A 21243-nucleotide genomic window follows, 5' to 3' on the forward strand; every position below is an offset into this window, starting at 1 on the left:
CTAATTGGAAACTGCCTTGTTAAAGAAAGCAGCCATTTCACCACATTGCCAAATATTGTAGCTAGCAGTGGGTGAATCTAAGCATCAGATATCTAAGAATCAAACTTTTTCCAGGTCACAAAGTAGCCAAGTAACTCTGGTGTTGCCTGTGAAAATTGAAATTCCAGATTTTCTTCCACTTATGGTGTTTAAAAATTTCTTGTTAGGGATCTTTTACAATAAGAACATAAGTCTCTTTTTTCTTTCTAGAAACCTACATGAGGGAAAAAGGTAATTTATGAGTGATAACAGATTTGCAGTGATTATGGAGCAGCACTGTCTAAAACTGATGAGTTGATAGCCTTTTTATGCCTTTTTGACTATTGGATTATCTCCTAAAGTTCTTACTCTCAGTTAATAAATACCTGGATAGCCATGATTTCCATCAGTTTAAAAAAATATATTTTAAGTTAATAATAACTCTTTCAGCAATTTAGAAGATTTTTGTTAGGAATTATAGAGCCTACATAAAAATGTTAAGCTTCTCAGTAAGAGTATTTGAAACTAATTGCAAACAATTGAGTTATTACAGCAAAATAAATCACCCATTTTCCATCTGACTTAATCCTCCTTCCTTTGCATTTGCATTTGTAATGAATAAAGCCACATGCACAGATCGTTAGCATGGCCCAGCTGAGTGGTAACTCCTTGAGCTGCAGGAACTTACTTTTTTCCCATTGGTTGATCATACCTCCCAAAATGGAATTTTGAACAGCCTCCTTTTCCCCACTTCTGAAGTACTGAGTGATCAGAGAAGCTACATCTCTTTTCCTGGTCTTTTCAAATGGCACATTCCTGATTTTAAAGGTAAAATTGAATTCCCTCTCTTTATAATTAAATGTATAAGTATGTATTTCAAGGCTCTACTTACATGCTGATTTTAAATTCTGAAAAGATTAATTTTGGTTCATTTACAAGTACCACATAATTTGCCTTTAATGATATTTATATTTCACCATCTACTTGTCATGATGTTGCTCACATTTTGGTCCTGACTTTCCTACTGCAGTTGAGGGCTTCACTATGTGGCAATATAGAAATCACTTTTGAGTCAGTTTTGGTAAATCCATGCAGTCATTTTTAGGTGGACGATCCCTTCAGCCTTGCGGCCTTGATTATTTATGGTCCTGTGTGTTCTGTTTTCATCAGGTCAGTAATATCTTATACTTCCTTTCTTTGCAGCAGTCTAAATGACAACACCCAGGGCAAAAATAACTGAATCTTTAGTCCTCTGACAGGCCCTTCTGGTCTTCTGAAATTTTACTGGGTTCAAGCGGTGACATCCCCATCTTCTCGTCCCCCACTTCTGGAGGTTCCTGCCTCACAGTGGAGCTGCTAGAACAAGAGGCATGTTTATTATGTGACAGATTGTAACACTGCATACTAAACCACAGACACGGTGGGATTTGCAATAAGATTCCTCACTATGAACTGGAGAAAATACCCCTGGACGCCAATCTCCTAAGCAGCAACTTACCTGCAAACCAGTAATTTTCAGTAGTAGCAATTTCTTTCAGGAAAGTTTGATGAGTTTGACATAAAATGTAGCTTTTGAGCAGGGAGTTACAAATGGCTGGTAGAAAAAAAATAAGAAGAAAGCAGTGGCTTTGTTCACTCTGAAAATTGATGGGTTTATGAAGAGGTGATGAAAGTAGGAGCTTTCCTTATTGAAGTAAAATTAGTGATACTGAATATAGGAAGGATTTGAGGCCTGAACTGCCCTAATCCACTGATCTGTCCATGGGGCCTTGATCTCCTCCATGGAAAAGGGATCCACATCCAGCCTTTAATTCCTTTTAAATTGGCCTTTACACCAATGGAGATTTTTCCAATTCTTTTCTTTAAAATACACAAAATTGGAACAAAAGGTTGTGTGCAGCCAGTATTTTCAGCCAAAACCTACATCTTTTTGGTTCAGAAGACACTCGTTCTTTTTGCATGGGGTAAATTATTTTCCTCCCTCTATCTATCAAAATATTTTTAAAAACCCATTTTGGGCACAACCTCCTAACCTTACTATACATCGCTGCAGGATTGTATCTGCAGTGAGCAGTAGTCTCTGGAGTCCTAGTTCCACTGGAATCAGTAGAACTCCTCCTATGGATGTCAATTGAAGCTAAAACGCTGCCTACAAACTAGCATGTCTTAGTGTGGTTAAAATAAAATGGGGGATCTCAGAAATTCTTTTAGGGCTTGTTTTCTAAGTATAGCTGTGAAATTTTCAGGGTAGAAGATGTTTTGTTTAATGGATCGAAATTATTGGGGTTTGGGTGTTCTTTCTTGTCATGCTTTCGAAATAGTATTGTAGCAGCAAAATTACACTCAACTAAAGTATGTCTAATGGTATTTGGTTGAAGAACCTGTCTTTTTAAATTGTGGAATAAATAGAGATATGATCAGGGTCTTGTCTTTTGTTTGTTTTAGTTTGAAAATGCTTCTTTAAATAGACAAGTCTTTACATTTCTGTAGTAAAAACAAAGTAATCATTTCTTTTTTAAAGTTCAGTAAGTGATTTTTCTGTGTGTTTTTCAACCACTGGAAGATAAATTTTATCTACCTTTTGGTTCTTAGAGAGAGACAGGGTGTATAAGTCCTTCAGGAAACTTCGGTTTTGACGTGCAAACAAGGCCCCCTCTACATGGGAACTGTTTTTCTCTGGCGTTTTAGAAAACTGTTGCATTCAGTTTGGCCTTTGTTTTGCTTGCATGTGAGAGCTATCCTTTCTTCTAACTATATATTGCTATGACAAACTCAGAGACTGAGAGATGGCTGAGACTGAGTTTCTGATATCTAACAGCCCTGTCTAGTCTCAGGTGACAGATATTCTACACCATTCAATTTATGAATCAGTGACACTCTTTTCTGCTGTTGTCTCAATACCTGAAGAATTATTTTGGACTAGTCAAATTGAAGTTTAGCATGAATGGAGCAAAAACCAAAAATGTATTTTTTAATCAATGGATTGTTTGGTGATTAAAAAAATGTTTGAGAACTAATACAATATATTAAAAGCAAATAATAAAAGATAACTCTTGGGCTGAAAATATTTAAATTCATTGTCAATGCTGATTTAGCTGCTTTGTCTGTCACAGTAACAGGTGAGAAAGAAAAACACGGATGAGAACTAAAGAAGTGCCTTCCACATATACATACTGTATACATCAAAGAAATAAAGAGTTTGTTAGGAGAAATACCTCCATAATATAAAAATACAATATAAATGGGAATAGAAGTCTCTATCTGAATTCTGGTTTACATGAAAGAAATTGCACTTCACGTGTAGATAATACGGTGAATTAGACCACAAGTTCTGGAACAACTTGCAAAGAGAACTTTGAGAATGTGGTTAAGCTTGAACTATTGCAATGATATTTTTTGATTCTGTAAATGGCCTCAAGTAATTATTGCTCTGAGTCCACAAGCATACCCTAAGGATTAATGTGGATAAGCCATCACTTGAGCCCCTGAAGTATTTCTCGGGGTATCTAGAGAATCTCCCAGGAGAGCTTGACCTCATCTCTCTGTTCAGTCCATGTGGAACATTGGAGGTGGAATTTAGCAGCTGCTGTCTCAGTTCCTCTCAGCAGCGCTATCAAAGCAGAATGCTTCACTGCTTTTCTAGCTCTGTCTTACCACTGAGATGAGACCTCAGTGTTTCATCTGGGACTTTTATTCATTTGAGACTTATATGTGGTTACTTGATTAATGTGCCCATGATTCTAGCTGATAGAATTGTTTTGGAGAGAGAGCCACATTCTTGAAATCCCTCTTGGGTGAATTGTTCAAGCATTGGACAAGGTGATAAGGGGAGGATAATCCAAGCAGAGGTATCAGTTTCCATATTCTCTGTCTCTTCCCTGTCAAATCTTTCCCATCAAACTATGTTTTCATGCTAGCAGCACTTAATATATCCATGTGTAATCTGAACTATGCCTTTTCTCTCCCCCTTTCCATACTTCCAAGTCTGAGGCTATCCAGAGCAAGTTCATTGTTCTGCTTATACCAGATTTTTCAGCATCAGATCACATCGATGATCTGAACAAGCACTGTGCAGTTTTCAACTCCTCCATGGCAGACGTGGTAGTCAATAGAGCAATGCTGCACTCACTATTTGTGAGAGGAGCCAGTGGGCTCTGCCAGGCCATTGTTAGTGCCAGAACTCCAAGGAGTCGTCTATTCTGGCCACAGTCCTCTGAATGGTCTCACAGAGAGATTATTTACTGCTGTAAATATTCTCCAGTTAAACTACATGTACTTTTGTTTCCCCTCGTTATTTGTTTGTTTCGTGGTCATTATCCAGTGGTTGAATAGACAAGCATGACAGCAGTCAGACTTTCATATAAGCTATGCAGCAAGCTAGAAGAAAGGAAAAACTAACAAATGGTCTCCACAGACACTCTTCAGGAACATCTTTGTTTCTGGCTCGTGTAACAGCATAGGAGAATGCTCTCTGTCAGGGTGTAGGAAGGGACTACACATCCTGGAGCACACTGAACACTGATAGTCTGTCTTTCTAGAAGCAAGGGAGCTGACGTGTTCATCTCAGAAGTGAGTTAGCAAAGCAACATTAATACATTGCCACTAAATTAACTTCTTTCTCTACTAGCTATATTTATTTGACAAAGGGTTCATTACATACCTCACGTATTCTGCTTTACATGACTCTCACCTGTCTGTGCCATGTCTAATAAAGAAAGCCCCCACATTTCTAGCAGCTTTTGGTTTCAACTAAAAAATATCAGTACAAAAAGCAATAGCAAATGAAGAACTGAAACTTTTAGACCATTGTGACTATATTGAAATAAACATTGTAGTAGCTACTATACTGGTTGATTTTTTTCCTGCTTACTTACTAATAGAAAAGAGTTTGGGTTTCAAGGTGTTTGAAAGTAATACAGCACATCACCTCTTCCAAGACATTTACCTTTACAACAGAAAATAATTTGATTCAGAAAACTGAAATATGTGACAAATGTTAAATGGATTAAAAGCTGGTTCACTGACAAATTGAAAAATGTGATGTCAATGGGCAGATATCAATTACTGGGATGTGTCTAGCAGAGTCTGCCTGGAATCAGTTGTTGGGTCAATAGCACTTAACATTTTTATCAACAGTCTAGACAGTGATATAAGACATTTTCAGTAAAGCTTGAGCATGACAGAGATTGGTGAGGTAGTAAATAGTATGTTAGATAATTGCAGAAGCTAATAAAACATATTTTAATATTGCCAGATACTACCAGCCTCTTGTGTGGGATAAAAAACTATAGGTAGCTGTTAAGCTGTGATTTAGAAAAGGACAGGTTATTAAAGATAATTGAGTCTACTTAGATTCTTTGTACAATGTTATGGAAGGAAGAAGCACTAATGCAATAATATACAAATTAAAGTCAGACTCTCAGGCAAATGGGATGATGATTGCCATTGCATGCTGTATAGATAAGACTTCTTCTGGGATGCCAAGGCAAATTTTGGTGTCCAGTCCTAGGAAAAATAAGGAAATAGGACAAATGGAAGACATTGGAGTGCACAGGACCTGGAGATCAGGTTTCAAATCCTTTGTAGGTTTAACAAGTTAAGCTTAGTTTATTATTATGTATGGGTATTTGGGCATGAAAAAATTTTTTGTAGGTTTGGGACAAGAAACACTTTCAGCATCATTGATAAAGGCCTAGCGAAATTCAGTGATTGGAAAATAATATTAAGGGGAAAATGCAGCCTCATATTAACTTGCAATTTGTTAGCTTTGAGGATTACCAATTAGTGGATCAGCTGAGCTGGGGAGGTGATAGATTCATCAGTACTAGATGTCTTAAAAAAAAAAAAAAAAAGGAGATAGAAAAGCAGAGTGCTCTTGGTAAAAGATGCACTGTAATCCAGTCACTGGAGGTACTGCACTTTGAAGGTGGGTAGCCAGATCAGATAGCAAGCAGGGTAGTTCTGGCTGTGGCTAGCATCTGTTAATTTTATGATTTCTTTTTTTACAGTTTATGTGCTGCAAGGAGAACAGTCATACATGCTCTCTCCTAAGTCTAAAACATACCTGATTTAAACAGTTGACTCCTGAGGGGTCATGGAGAAATTACTTCCCCTGCTGTACCAGGACCAGCTAGTTTGCTTGTTCTTTGCTGTCTTCTGCACCAGAAACCAGACAAGGCTGAAACTCACATCCCAGAAATGTTGATCCTCTTTCCTAAATGGTGTCTGAGTATGACTTGTGGTCACCACAGTAGTGATCAACAGATGTTAAGGTGGGAAGGGACTTTGCACAGCCTTGAGGAGGGAACAAGAGTAGTCCAGCAGAAGCCTTTGGGCCAAGAGTCTTTATTTATGAAGTACCACAAAACTGTGAAAACACAAGGTTGTCACAAGTCCCTGTGGCCTCAGAACTTGAGACTCTTGAGCATGATGGTGGGTTGTCTGGTGCATCACTGTGTTAGTGGGGCAGGGATTTCTGGGGAATTTTTTATCCAGCTCTAACAGATGAAAAAATTAGAGAGGCTTTCAGACAATAAGCTTATTTTAGGTCTGAAATAGCAACACAGCCTTTAAACCAATATATGGGTTGAAAGCAATTGCTCTAAACCTAATTGTGTATGTTCCTAAGTTAGACTATGAGAAGAGGTAGTGGGCTGAGGAAAGTATGAGATAAAAAGGCTATTATCACCATGGGAAAGAGAGGAGTAGGTAATCTATTGCTTGTTAGAACATGGTGGTATCAACTGGGGTAGAGGTTATGGAAGAAGGAGGTTGTACTATATGATAACACCATTATTTCTATTGTTTCCTTTTTTTTTTAGCATTTAGTGGAATTACAAACTTTAGTAGGCTCCTTTTCAGAAAGTACTTTCTGCTGAGTTTCCCTCTCTATAACAGGCAAGAGGTAGAGAGAAAATTTTCAAGTTTTCCCTCTGATGCCTATTTCTTTTGATCAGTGGGTATTTATTCTGATATTCAGTGGTTGTTTATTTTAACCACATTTTTTACGAAGCATTTGCATCAGATGGCGTATATTTTGTTGTGGAAAATGAATAGGCAGGATCTACAGATCTTGATGACATTCATCAGAAGACATACATTGTAGGGCTTGAGAATACTGACAAGTCTGAGTTTGTTAAGAATACTGGCAATTCTGCATTAGTTTCTTAGATATCATCTTCCTTTTAGCGCATATCACTCCACAGAGAATTTGCTTCTGAAGATAGGTTTAGCAGTTCTGGAGCTATGAGTAACATGCACCTCAGGGAGCCAGAATCTGTAATAGAAAACATATTTTGTCTGTTGTCCTTTTTGAAGTATGTAAGCAATATACAAAATGGACAGTGGCTTGCTTATTCATATGCCACTAATTTACTGATTTGTGTCATGTATGTGCAGTTTATCAGAATTTTTCTTAATTAAAAACTTTAGCATATTTAGCTTCGCCTAACTTGGGACTAATAATTTATGAAGGATATGCTTTGTTGTGGTACTTAGAGTGTCCGATTGACTGTTTCTATGGATGCGATAGATCAAATTTTACTGGTATATTATTGCTTTAAGCAGTGTGGTACTGTGCTTGCACAGAAGCTGAAAAAACACTTTCAAGTTAAAAGTTCATTGATGATCAATGCTATTGGAAAAGCTGGAAAGATATCAGAGGCTTTTTTTAAATGGTTGTCTTTTTGTCTGAGTGTTTCTGGAGTGTTTCTAAGGTCATATTTGATGATTATGTTTATTATGACCTTTTTCTTTCAGGAATATCAGCCTTGTAACACCAACGCCTGCCCAGAGTTAAAAAAGACAACTCCTTGGACCCCCTGGACCCCAGTGAACATTTCAGACAACGGAGGTCACTACGAGCAGCGTTTCCGATATACCTGCAAGGCGCGCTTGCCTGACCCAAACCTGCTGGAGGTGGGACGGCAGCGCATCGAGATGCGCTACTGCTCCAGCGATGGCACCAGCGGATGCCTGACAGATGGTGAGCAAAGCGGGACAGGCTCACCATGCCCCCTGCTAGTGACATGCCTGCAGTTCCATTTTCAGCACAGACTGGAAGTTTCTGCTTGCTGGTGTTGTGTGTAACAGAGGTGATAATGAAAAGGAGGGCATAGTGATCCCAGTAGGGAACCCAGCCTGTATTTCTTCTGGATGTAGAGTCATGATTCAGACTAAGCAAGTGTCTTTCACCACCAGTTATGAGATTTGCCAGGTTATTTTAATACTCTTTACAATAATCCTATTCTTGGAAGTTTCTGTTACCTCCTTATACTCCCCCAAGCTTTTACTAGGGGTGAATTTGTGGAACATTAACATATTTCTGGAACATCTTGCTAGAGTATGGAATATTCTAAGAACTTTTGCTCAGTAATTTGAAAGTAACAACCGTAAGATTCATGCAGGTGTTTAAATAAATAAGGAGCTTATGTACTGGGTAATTTCTGTTATAAAAGTTTATGTTGTGCTTTTGCTAGTAATTTAAAATTCTGTTTATTTCTGAGATCAAAAACCAAACTCCTTCAAAATCTTTTCAGGTTTAGATGACTTTAAATTGGAATTATTTTGTTTCAGAATACTCTTATTTTCCTATCAGTAATACATAGTTTTGTATATGTATAAAAAAATCAAAACTAGGAGAAATTCCGGCACTCATTCTAATTTTATTAAGGCATTTCATTGATTATCCAGTTTTAATTATCAGTGTATCTTTTTAATTATATTTTAGTCATACAATCTAAAAAAGTACTGATTTCTGGTTATTATATTTTAGTATTTATAGGCCCGTTTTCCATTTGCATAGTCTTTTGTATCTTCACAAGATCCAGGTTAGCTGAAAAAAAAATTGTGTCACTCAAGGCATTTGGCTTATCTCAGACCACAAAGAGAGGACAGTTTTTAAGTCCTTGGACTTCCTAATTCTCAATATTTTTCAGACAGACCACCTATTGTGAAAGTCAGTGTTAAACTCCTGCCTGTACTGGGTTTGCATGTTGAGGTTTTGGAAGCAGGGGAGGCTGCAGATTTGGTTTCTGTGATGATATGCTAGAAACTTCCATCCTGCCTGCCCCCGCCCTTCATCCTGTACAAAACCTTTATTGTTTCACTTGGCATCTGTGTCTCTTTGGAGGGGGCAGGATGTTAGTAATTTTTTTAAGAAATATATAGTAGTGAACTGTGTGAAATAAAACAAAACCCATGGTACTCCAGATAAGACTTAGTTTTGTGCTCTGCGTCATTCCCATTTCAGATAATCTACAGTGTCAAATGTTGGGGATTTTTTTTAGGTCTGGATAGCAAGGCAGATATTGACATGGAGCAGCTCTTGACGCAAGTGTTTCTTCTATTCTGTTTTCATCCATACTAAATTTCAAACTAGTTTTGAGCAAAGACTTTGCTCTGCTAGGATTGGTGTATGACCTGTCTCTCTTGTCCTTAATGAGAATTCAGGGTGGTGGTGCTCTTTTTGCACTCTGCCAGCACTTCAGCATTGATGACATGTTTTTAAAATTTCATGAGATTAAATGAGAAAGGGAATATTTTTCCCACCAGGGAGTGCAGATGCGGGAAAGTTATCACAACAAGTAGAAGTAGAGCTACAGGAGAGTCTAGGTATAATCTGGTCTGACAGCTGAGATGGCAGCACGTAAGAAAGGAGTATACAAAAGCCAACGCATGACATAAGAGAGGAGATCAGTAAGGCAAACCAGTGCAAGGGTTATAGATCACATTGCTGAAAAAAAATTAAACTTGGCATGGAGACACCTCTCTCAGCTCTGAAGTCATGATCATAAGACATCTCCTGGAGCTGGATGCATAAGCTGACTCCTACAGAATGTAGGCAGAAGTAACAGACCCTACAATTTTTAAAATAAAGCATTTTTTCAGTGTGCAAGTGGCAGGGGTGGGGATGATGGTTTAGGTGCATTCTTTGCCTGATTAGCTTGAAGATTTTTTTCTTTGCACTTGAACATAATACTCCTGAATTTCCTGGCATTGTACTTTTTCTTGTTGCATCTTGCTGAAGCTGCTCCTTTGATTCATTTGGAAATAATTCATCATTGGAGCAATGTGCATGACCCCAGTCCTGTTGCATAGTAATAGAAATATTCATCTGGGTGAAGGATTTTTGCTGACTAATCCCAAAACTACTGAATATTTAAGTACTTTTTATTGAGTACTTGACGGGGCAGAAACTATTATACATCAGTCTGTTCTTCTTAGTGAGTGCCCTTATAGCTTTGTCATTAATTTGCACTCATTCTTTGATTCTTTTTTGGCCAGTGAGACTTTAATTATTCTGTAATGAAAGATGAAACTCGTTCGGTGCTCCAAGTGGCTGCATTAACCAATGCACTGCTGGTGAAAATAGCACATTTTATTTTGAGACGGTTTGCTTAGTCATTTTCTGGTTATGGACGTCAGAACAGTATGGAGTGGAACATTTGCTGAGGGAGGGGTGAGGGGGGAATAATTTTGATTTGCTGATGAGGTGAAACTTGCTGACTGCCTCCAAACTGCAGGATCCAGGAGCACTTGCCTGCTCCCAGGTTTAGATGTGGGCCAACGCACCACCAATCTACTGCTCCTTGGTTTCATTGGAAGAAAATACATGAATAAGAGTCATGTAGAGTAGCCATGAGAATGAGAAACCATGAATTGTGGCAGACACCATTTCTGGCTAGATAGCAAGAAAACATCCTAACTTCCTTCCACCTGACCAGAGCCTGGATGCTGTGAAACATTCTTTTCATTATCTCCATGTTGAATTGTAGCATGGCTTTTACAGAAAGATTAATTCTGGTACAGAATGCTTGGCATACCTCATTACCAAAGATGTGTTCTGCAGAGATCAGTTCTCTGTTCCTTGCAGATAGGAGCCATTTGTTAGAAATTTTCTCATTGACTATAATATCCCACTGTGCAACTATAGTCATGCTGTGTTAAACAGAATCATGTTTCACTGTCAGATGCTAGCAAAGCAAACTTTCTTTGCAGTCTGAGCTTAGAGATAGAACTTCTTGCCAGAAACCCACTAGACTCCTCCTGAGTGTGGTAAGATTTCTATCTCAATCAAGTAAGCAGTAGCATTTGCAGACCGTGTTCATGCTTTTCTGATTTGAAGTTTGATTAAGAGGAAAAAAAAATAAATCTTTGTCCCTGTCTCTGCGTTTTCATAGTGCTCAGATAGGAAAGAGACAGCTATATCAAATAAACTGAAAGAGGTTGTGTACATTGTTGTATGTCTTAATGCACTGTCTGTACAATCCAGCATTTAGAATATAGAAATTACAATACCCTAGACTTTCATGGGTGCTTATGAAACATATTAAACGTCTACAGGAAACATGCTGGCTCTCTGTAAGGTTATCTCATATATAAACAGTAATAATTTCATTCAAAACATAATTTTTTAATCCAGGGATAAATATTTTGCAAGGTATGGGGTTGCCTGGTTTTTCTAGGTTGAATTTATCTTACCAAAGTCTAGACTCCATAGTAGTCTGCAGAGAGAGCTTTAGCACCCTGAGGAACTAGGGATCCATTGAAGATAAGCATCTGATACAATGGGCACAATTCACCCTCCGGAGATACTGCCTTCTTTGCATGGAGTACAATGCAAACAGCAATGGTGGGCTCAGACAAGACACTTGACTTTGACATGGCCAGAGTTAGACCAGGTTAGCTTCCAAAATGCCTTCTGAAGGCCATTAAACAAAGGCAATACTTCTAATTTTAGTCATCTCAGTCTTAAAGAGTCTTTTGTTTGCTTCTTTTTTTATCCCAGTCACCTGGAAATCTGCACCTAGATTCCTAGTTGTTGCTGCTTCCTCTATCTCAAACTTCAAAATAATAGTTTTTTTTGAAGGAAGGATGTGATTTTGTCTGAATTACTCTTCTAGTGGTTATGATCTCTTGTGAAAAGTTTGATTAAATCTTTCCTTGTGTTACCCACAGGAAATCTAGAGTGCATTCAGAATTCATTACAGAATAGAATGTGCTGATAATCAGGAATGTCCTGTAGTCAGGAGGAGTATGTGTTGAGATGATATCTCTTACACTGTTGTATTGAAGCTAAGATTTGGTATTCTGAGTAAGAACAAAATGAATTCTGGAAGTTAGAACTGAATCTGATGACAAATTCAAGTTTGATTGACAAAGTACAACTCAGTGGAACTTCGGGGTTAAATACTTAAGCACAGAAAAGCTAGGTACAAGAAATAAGATTCTCATGCTAACATGACGTCCTCCATCTGCATACTCTTTGGGTTTTTTAAATAGGGCATCTTTGCATTGCATTAGTGTTTGCCATTACATTTTACTATTTCAATTTTACTGTGTTTTGTAGGTTTATAAAGTTTTTATAAGTTTTGGATATTTAGGCCTGAATTTATGCAAGTTTTATGCTTCAATAATACGGTCAAATAACTTGCGGACTATCTTCAGAGAGTGACAATGCTGAAACAATCTTTGCTTATCCTTGTTACCTCTGCACTTCAAGCAGTGTTTCAGGCTGTCATTTAGAAGTGATTCAGGATACTTGAATTTTGGCTTCAGATCATCTTTTCCTAAAGTCATGAACCTAGACTGCTTGGATAATTGAATTTTCTTTGTTAGGTTGGAACTGGAGGACATAAGTCATAAATCAGTCAAGTAATATAATTTATCAGGTGTCACAGCTACTTCTCTCTTACTTAGAGCTGTATTACTTAGCTACAGGCTAGACTATGGAATTATTATTAATCTATGTGCTTTAATACAGCCTCACTTTTAAGGCAAATTAATTCAACTTGGCTGAGTATGTTGCAGTTTTCAAGCAGAATCAGGCCAACCAAGCTCTCATCACAGGCTTTTGCAAAGGCAGATTTTTTCTCCTGTGCTAGTCAGGGCAGGTGACTTTCATGTTAGCATGTCTCCAAACAGGATTAATTTCTTGTGTATTTATGAAGCTATTTCAATTCAACCAAAAAGTTCTAAAAATTTACTTAGAAATCATTGAATCATCTTGGTTTATATCAGAATTATGTAAATTACTTGGGCAACTGTTTTCAGTTATATCTGCATTATGGAATAAGTAAATCACCAGCAAAGCAGTACTAATTTCTCTGTAATTTTACTGATACTGAACAAAGCAGAAGTATTTGAAATGAGAGAAAAGTTTTCTGTTTAGATGTCAGTTCATATCTTCTCTCTTCCCTGATCTTAGAAGTCTATGGTTATTTTGTCCACAAAATCACTGTGATTGCTTTTACTGAAGTTTTTGCAGTACTTGCTGCTACCCATGGAACTTTCCACCTTAGAGAAGCACAGCTGCCTTTTTAAAATTGTACTGGGATCAAGTACTTAAATCCCCTTTTCTAGCCTCTGTGTGCAGCAGTTTATTACTTGAGTACAACTTCTGAACAACTGAAAATGAGCCCTTGATAAGCTGCGAGCAGAATTCATGCTTCTAGTTGTTCACAGGGCTCTAAGGCAGTCCTAGGCTTTCTGAGAACAAGTTAGTTTAAAACATTTGAATGATGAATCTGTCATAAAGGTTGGATCAGAATTTGACTTACAGATGTTCTGTCTTGGGAAAACTATTCATTAGTTTATTGATGATGCTATGACCTGTTGCAGTGGGGATCCTGCAACACGCATATATCAAACCAGGAGTCCCGTGGAAAGGAAATATATATGGACAGATAGATTCTTGATAGCTGTTTCAGAGATGTTTATTTCTCCAGCCGCATGGCCGGAGCTCTGCCCAGGAACTGTTCCAGTCACGGGACCAAGGGTCCTTCTGCCCGCGCAGGGAACACAAACCAACCAATGGGAACGAGGCTGAGCAGGGACAGGAAAACCCCGTGTCTGTGCCCTCAGGGCCCCTCTCCCAGGGCTACACGGCAGGGGAGGGACCCCAACACCTCACCCGTTTTATTTTAATAAAAGGAGAATGAAAACAACTGGATAAACATAACAAGAACAGTTTCAAAACAAAACAAGCCACCCTCCTGAGCCTTTAAATGTCCAATCAGATTCTGTGGAACATCTTAGGGCTGACAGAAGGGAGACAGGACTCTCCGGGCACGCTTTGTGGGGAAACTGAGGCAGGAGAGGGTTTAACTTCTTCCCTCCCCCTTTTCATCCCCCACTCGGCATTGGAAAGGGATTTTTGGGGAAACAATTGGCAAAAGCATGGTTTTGTGAGGGAAACCATGGATGAAAAAACGGATTGGGAATACACTGGGGGTAATAGGACATAGGGTAAAAGGGGAAGGTGGGATTAGGAAAGGGAAACTGTAGGGGGGGCTTACAATGGAGATACTGTCTAACATGACTACGATTTTTTGCATATATACTGCCTTTTACAGGAACACCATCAGGCCCAGTGACCTGCGATGCTTGTAACCCTTTTCTCCCTAGTACAATATTAAATTCCACCACCTCTCCATCTCCCAAGCTTGGGATGCATTTTTCAGGGTTATTCTTTTTAATAGCAGTTCTATGCACGAATATGTCTTGCTGGTTGTCACACCTTGTTATAAAACCATAATTTTGCTTAACATTATACCATTTTACTATCCCTAAGGTCTTAGTTACTATGATCTTTTCCTTTTTCCGAGTGGCTGCTGTTTTCTGTCTCGCTGCGTCTTTGCTCTCTCCTTCTGTCGCTCCCGTGTTGGAATTGTCGGGGCTGCTGGTGCCTGCGCGCTCTTCCCGGGGTCGCGTTCGGGGCCGCGCGGGCCGGGCCGGGCCGCGCCGCTCAGTTCTCCGTGCGTCGCCTCCTCTGGTCGCAGCTTCGCTGCCGCTGCCGGGCGCTGCACCCACGTCTCGGCCGGGCCCCCGAGCGATGACCCCCCCGCGCCCTGCTCCAGCGCGCGTCTCGGCCGGGCGCGGCTCCGTTCCACCGCCACCGCCGCCAGCCGCCGCCCGCGCGCCGCCCCTCTCGGCCGGGCGTTCCCGGGGCTCGCTCCACCACGCACTGCACAGGGCCGGGCAGGCACCGCCGGGTCCCGCCGCGCCTCGCTCCGCCACCGACACTGCGGCTCGCGTGGCTCTGCCCGCACGCGGGAACTGCCTCGCTGCTGCTCGCAGAACGCTCGGCGCACGTGGCCTGGGCCGCACGGTCCCTGCGCCAGGCTTCCCTTCGCCAGGACACAGCTGACATTGCTCAACAGTCTTGGTAACTAAATAATATTCACGAAAATATTCTTCCATCGGCATATATTTTGACTCCAGTATTAACTGTGTCCAAACGGTTTTCCAAAAGCCCTTGGTAAGAATTAAATCCCAAGAAACATAGAAAAAGTTCTTAAACAACCATGCCAGGAAGTGTTTCAGTTCTTTTTGAGCTTGAATCAAGCTAAAATTTACAAATCGTTGTTCAAGAATCATTTTAAGTTTAAGATAAATGTCCATATGCGGCTCTGAGAGCCAAGAGTCTTCCCACGGTTCCTCCATAGTTTAGATATGGAATAGCAAAGCAAAACCAAGAAGAGGAATCCAAAGTTTCCAGGGTTTACTCACACAAATCAGTCGCTTAGGGATCGGGGATCGTTCTGCTCACAATTCACCACCATTTGTTGCAGTGGGGATCCTGCAACACGCATATATCAAACCAGGAGTCCCGTGGAAAGGAAATATATATGGACAGACAGATTCTTGCTAGATGTTTCAGAGATGTTTATTTCTCCAGCCGCATGGCCGGAGCTCTGCTGAGGAACTGTTCCAGTCACGGGACCAAGGGTCCTTCTGCCCGCGCAGGGAACACAAACCAACCAATGGGAACGAGGCTGAGCAGGGACAGGGAAGCCCCGTGTCTGTGCCCTCAGGGCCCCTCTCCCAGGGCTACACGGCAGGGGAGGGACCCCAACAATGACCGATCATTCTCCTTGCAGATTTTACAACTGTTTCTGTAGATGGGCTTTAAATAAGGGGGATGTGTTTTGGCAACTAGACTTTTGCTGCTACCATGCCAAGGGCATTGGCCCTTGCATCCTGGTTTGGCTGTGTATTTTTATCTTGGGTGCAGTAAGCTGAGAAAAACAGCTTAATGTGGGGTTTTGTTGGGTGGCACAATCTGGTTTCTGTCCCTGGAGGTGGATGTAGAGCAATCTGAAAGTGGCCCAAACTGCAAACAGAAGTGGCAAGAAAACCACAGTTTAATGAGAAAAGTTGGAGTTTTCAGTTTTGTGCCACTTGCTCTGAAAGATTGCAATACTTTTCTATTTTTGCCTTCTCCCATCAAATTTGATGTAAACTGTGATAAGGCTAGGACTTGGTTCTGTATATACACTTACTTTCTGAAGAAGTTTTGCTTGAACAAATTCTAAAATACAATCTTTTGATTAATTTTGCATTGTCACTCATCTCCTCTGCCACCTCAGTCAATAAACAGGACTTGTCACCTGAAGGACTCAGGAACCCAGAACTGGGGCCAGCACTCTAGATGGGCTCTCTACCAGTGCTGAGGTGAGGGGAAGGATTCTGCCTTGACATACTGGAAAAACTCTTCCCAATGTAACCCAAGCCCCTTCTTTTCCACAAGGGCGCACTGCTGGCTCACATTCAGCTTTTTGTCCTCCAAGACCCCAAGACCTTTCTCTGCTTTCTAGGTCATTGGCCTCGAAGTGTGGTTGCATGGGGTTGTTCCTCTCTAGGTTCAAGACTTTGCATTTTCCCTAGTTGAACTCCATGAGGTTTCTCCCTGCCTTGTCAAAGTGTGACACGACCCTTTGGTTTATCAGCCACTCTTCCCAGGCAAGGCAAATTTGTCCAGGTCATTAATGATGGTGTTAAGCAGGATTGAACCTTGTGACTTTTCTGCAGCTGGCCTCTTAATGACTGATCACTGTCCTCTGGGCCTGGTTGCTCAGACAGTTTTCAATGCATTGCACTGTCCAGTTATCTAGCTCATACTTTTTTGACTTGTCTAGCAGGAAGTTATGGGAGTCAGTGGTAAAACCCATGCTAAAGTTGAGATAAGTAATATCCACTGTTCTCCCCTCATCTGTACACCTTGTCCCCTCCTTGTAGAAGTCTATAATGTTGTTCAAGGAATTTATAGAACAGTATTTCCAGAATGCAAACTGATCTTGTCACTTTTCATGCTGTTAATGGCATAATGTTAATTTTTTACTGCGTAGTTTCTGTCTGAAGAGAAAATCCTAAAAGCCCATTTATGAACACTGTATTAATTACTGTAAAACTGTGGAAAGACTGGTCCTTATAATAAATTTTTTAATGCTTTGGAAAGAAGAAAACTCAGGGGAGCACTTGCTGCAGACCAAACTCCACGCTGAAAAGATTTTTTGTAATATTTTTCTCTTTTAGAGCTAAACTACCTCAGAGCTTTTGCTTAGACGATTCCACTCCCCAGTCCCCAATTTAAATCACAAGAAATCTAATACCATAATGTCAGATAAGGTCACACATTTTCCTTAGGACTTAAAAAGCTACACGTATGCTGCAAAGATACCTTCAAAATACCCTAGTATGGTTACGAAGTGGTACACCCTGCAGTGATTTATGAATGGAATGAATGGCAGTCTGGTCTGATTAATACTTTTTTCATTGTTTGCATTGCTCTTAATTTAATAACTTAATTTAGAATTCTGGTGTAAAATATACTATTTGCTCTTACAGCTCATTGTGTACATAAGCTGAGCATTTCCATGACCAGAGTGATACAAAATTGCAAAAAAAGGGTCTTAAAAGAAGGAAAGTGGACCTGTATTCATAAATCACATTCTATTTCTCTGTACTTGCTCCCTTTTTTGCATTTGAATGTATGTCATGTTTTCTGAAATGCTGCTTTTAATATCTGTGTAATAGAGTCTGGCTCAGCAGGAGAGAAATAGTTACCCTCTATAATTCCTGGAAGGTTTTATCCATTTTTAGTCATTTTTATATTGCAGTTCTGCTGTTTTCTTACTAATTTCAGCAGTTTCTTATTACCAGTATTTCTGTGTCAATGCATCATCATTCCACTATTGCAAGTTATCAAGAGTTGAATAAAAATATGCAAACCCTCATCTACTTTGGGATGATTGTGAATGTATTTCTTGGGGAAGGAGTTAAGCAGTGTTACTAATGCCATAATCACAGGTAAAAATAGGGTGGACACTGCGAATAAGAGGCTCCTCCATCATGGTTATGCAGAATACTGATCTTGTTCTTTCCAGGACGACTGTTGGGCAGACTCTTCATGGTATTATTTCTGTCTGTTTTCATGGCATTGTTCTTCTGTTTCTTTATCTCCATTCCATACTCCTACAGGGCCTATGGCTGTGGGCAGGGCACAAAACAGTTTCTTAAGAACAGACGTGCTGCAGTTAGAGCTGCAAACAATACCCTGCATTTCTCCACTGTTAATGGTACAGCTCATCTGTACTTATGCTGGCAATACTGAAGCTCTATCACAGAGAGCCAGCCACATCCTCTGCTGGCTGAAGTGCCATTCACAGGACCTTCTCTCATCACAGCTACTTAAATAAGGACCTCTAATAAAAACAGCAATTATTGTTCCATTGATCATAGAGTTTTCAATGGGAAAGGTGAACTGCTTTGGCAGCAGTAGGAAATCCCTGTAGTGTTGGTGGAGATACTTAGTGATCCTTAGAGGTAAGGCTACAGCTCAAGAGTGATTCCAGTGTTGTGCTTAGTACAGTGGAGGGAGTCTTTTCCCATGCAGGACCAAGCCCAAAAGCAACAGAGATACTCATGAACTGCAGGTTATTAGAACTTCACCCAGGGCTGTATCCAGGTCTATTGTCTGTGTGTTGTGAACAAGATCTGTGTGTCCCTTCTCACTGATAAACAGCAGACATCATCCATTGCTGTTTAATCTAATGCATTTTCTCTGTCCTAAACTTACTTAGAAAATACATTTTCCACTTGCCAGATGTTTATTTTAAAAAGGAATAATCTGTGGGGTGTGTGTGTGCATGTGTCCAAAAGGCTGATTTCCATAGCTCATATGTGGTTTAGAGCACTTCAACTCGGTGGAAAATAAACTGGTTTTTAAAGTGGCAAAACATTGCTCTTTACAAAAGGGCAGTTTTGCTAGACTTTGTGGAATTATTAGTGGACTATCTAATGGCTAGGATAGGTGCAGTGCACTGGATACCCCGAGCCTCTGTGCAGAGCCAGCAGCAGTAGAGGCAGGCTGGGTGGGTCAAGTGGGCAGAGCCCTGCAGGAGGAACAGGGCAGCTGGCTCGATGAGTGGTCATGGGAAGCTCAATCCTGTCTTCTTTGTTACCTTCTTCCTGTAAAACAGAGGCAACAATATCTATGTAATATATTTGGAGATTCTCTGATGGTAATTCCCGTGCAAGAGAGAGATAATTTTTACCATTATTAGATGGAGTAAATTGTCTAGTTCAGTTAATGCAACCATAAAGTTTTAACTAAAGTGTTGGATCCAACTCTTTGCTGTAGTTCTGTGCAAATGATTATGAAGTTTCTATTATAGAAGAGATTCTTGAGATGAAACTAGGGTTTGGATTGTGAGGCTAAAGGACAGGATCCTTCTGTTCATATTACTTATTATTAGAAGCCTAGGAGTAAATTTGAAGAGGAAAATCTTATTTTGGGGTGAGATACTGTTTTCATTCAATATGACCTTTTTGATCCTTATTTTATTAGGACTGTCAGGGGATTTCTTGCGTTCTGGACGATACTCTGCTCATACCATCAATGGTGCCTGGTCACCCTGGTCTCCGTGGTCTCAGTGCAGTCGTGACTGCAGCAGAGGTATCCGGAATCGCAAACGGGTCTGCAGCAATCCTGAGCCCAAGTATGGGGGACTTCCTTGCCTTGGCCCATCTCTAGAGTACCAGGAATGCAACATTTTGCCTTGCCCAGGTAAGTTTCAAATGAAATGGAAGAAGTGAAAATAAAATAGCTCATCCTCAAGATTATATCTTGCAATATTTGATATGGGGTTCTTTTTCTGTTTTAGTTGGTGAGTTTTGGGTTTGTTTTGGTTCTGAAATCAATTACAGCTCAAATTTACCTTTATAATATAAGTGGGTTTGGTAATATTCCCATGTGAAGTCAATAAATTTATCATCAACCCTATTAATAGCTATGTCCTTTTTCACTTGTGAGACTGACTGTAAAAATATAATTTTAGTATGTAAACTTACAGGAAAAAAAAGACATAAGAATTCTGGCAAGACATGAGAAATCTGGCCTAGTCTTTATTTAAACTCAAAATATCACTTTCATCACAGTGGTTGCTGGCATTAAGTCTGTGTTAGCTTTTAAGTGTAGAGTTGCCAGCAAATAATGTTCACTACTGATCACCAAATGGAATGGTAATTCAAGTAGTCCATTAAGATTGTTCTTGGAATCTTCAGTTTCTCCTTAATTTAAAGTTGTTTTACGATTCTATGAAAGGGATTACAAGTAGAATATATATTTTCAAGAAACTACTTTGGATTAAAAATCATTGTTGTGTATCCAGCATAGCGGGAAAAAAACCCCTCGGTTTCAGTCACATCTCACCCTTCATAAAACAGACATTCAAACTGGAGGGCTTTTGAGCTTTGCAGAGGCTTTGTGGGAAAAGAAAGGGGAAGGATATAGAAGAACACATGAAGAAAAGAAGGTTCTATTGGTTTAGGAAGAGAGAATTCAAGGTAAGAAGCAATAGAGAGGAAGAAGGAAGGAAGACTGAAAGACTCAGTTCTTTCCAGCAGCAGCAAGTAAATTTAGAAATAAGCTGTCATACATCCTTAATTGTGTTAATTATGTATAGCAGTGCTGCATATTTTCTTGTTGAAGACTTGAAGCTTTTGTCATTTCTTCAAGTGTGGACCTGAAGAATTACTAAGGCAGTATACATACTATGTATGTGTATCACTATTGTCAAGCATACATGTGTATTAACATACACATATATGGTTTCAAATTAAAACTGTATTCCCTAAATCATGGATACGTTGGTTTTTATAATATGAGTATTTTGTCCAATCTTTTTGCAGTGTTTTCCCTAAGCTTTTTAAGCCCTCTAACAGTCACTGTCCATTCTTTGCATCTGAATTTAAGCAGAAGATCTGTGCAGAACACAACACTTCCCTCTTGGGAGGACACAGCTTCTTGAAAAGCATGTTTCCATCTTGAATTGAACCTAAGCAATGTGTTTTGGCACACAGCCTGCAAACCCAGCAGCTCTCTAAGCATTCTGGCTGTTCACTGAAAGCAAATTTCTCTGCAGTTTTATTGCTAACAGGAGC

General features: G+C 39.8%; 1 protein-coding gene across 6 annotated transcripts in view; it reads left to right on the top strand.

Moving 5' to 3' along the window:
• The window catches only part of SEMA5A (semaphorin 5A), a 322127-nt gene that overhangs the window by 277246 nt on the left and 23638 nt on the right, over positions 1-21243 (top strand). For all 6 annotated transcript variants that reach the window (XM_048312054.1, XM_048312077.1, XM_048312047.1 and 3 more), the window contains 2 exons: positions 7777-8002; positions 19649-19867. In XM_048312054.1, coding sequence (XP_048168011.1) covers positions 7777-8002; positions 19649-19867 — 445 coding nt within the window. The remainder of the gene's footprint in view (positions 1-7776; positions 8003-19648; positions 19868-21243) is intronic.

The sequence above is a fragment of the Corvus hawaiiensis genome, chromosome 1 (genome assembly GCF_020740725.1).
Source record: "Corvus hawaiiensis isolate bCorHaw1 chromosome 1, bCorHaw1.pri.cur, whole genome shotgun sequence".
In the NCBI taxonomy this organism is placed as follows: domain Eukaryota; kingdom Metazoa; phylum Chordata; class Aves; order Passeriformes; family Corvidae; genus Corvus; species Corvus hawaiiensis.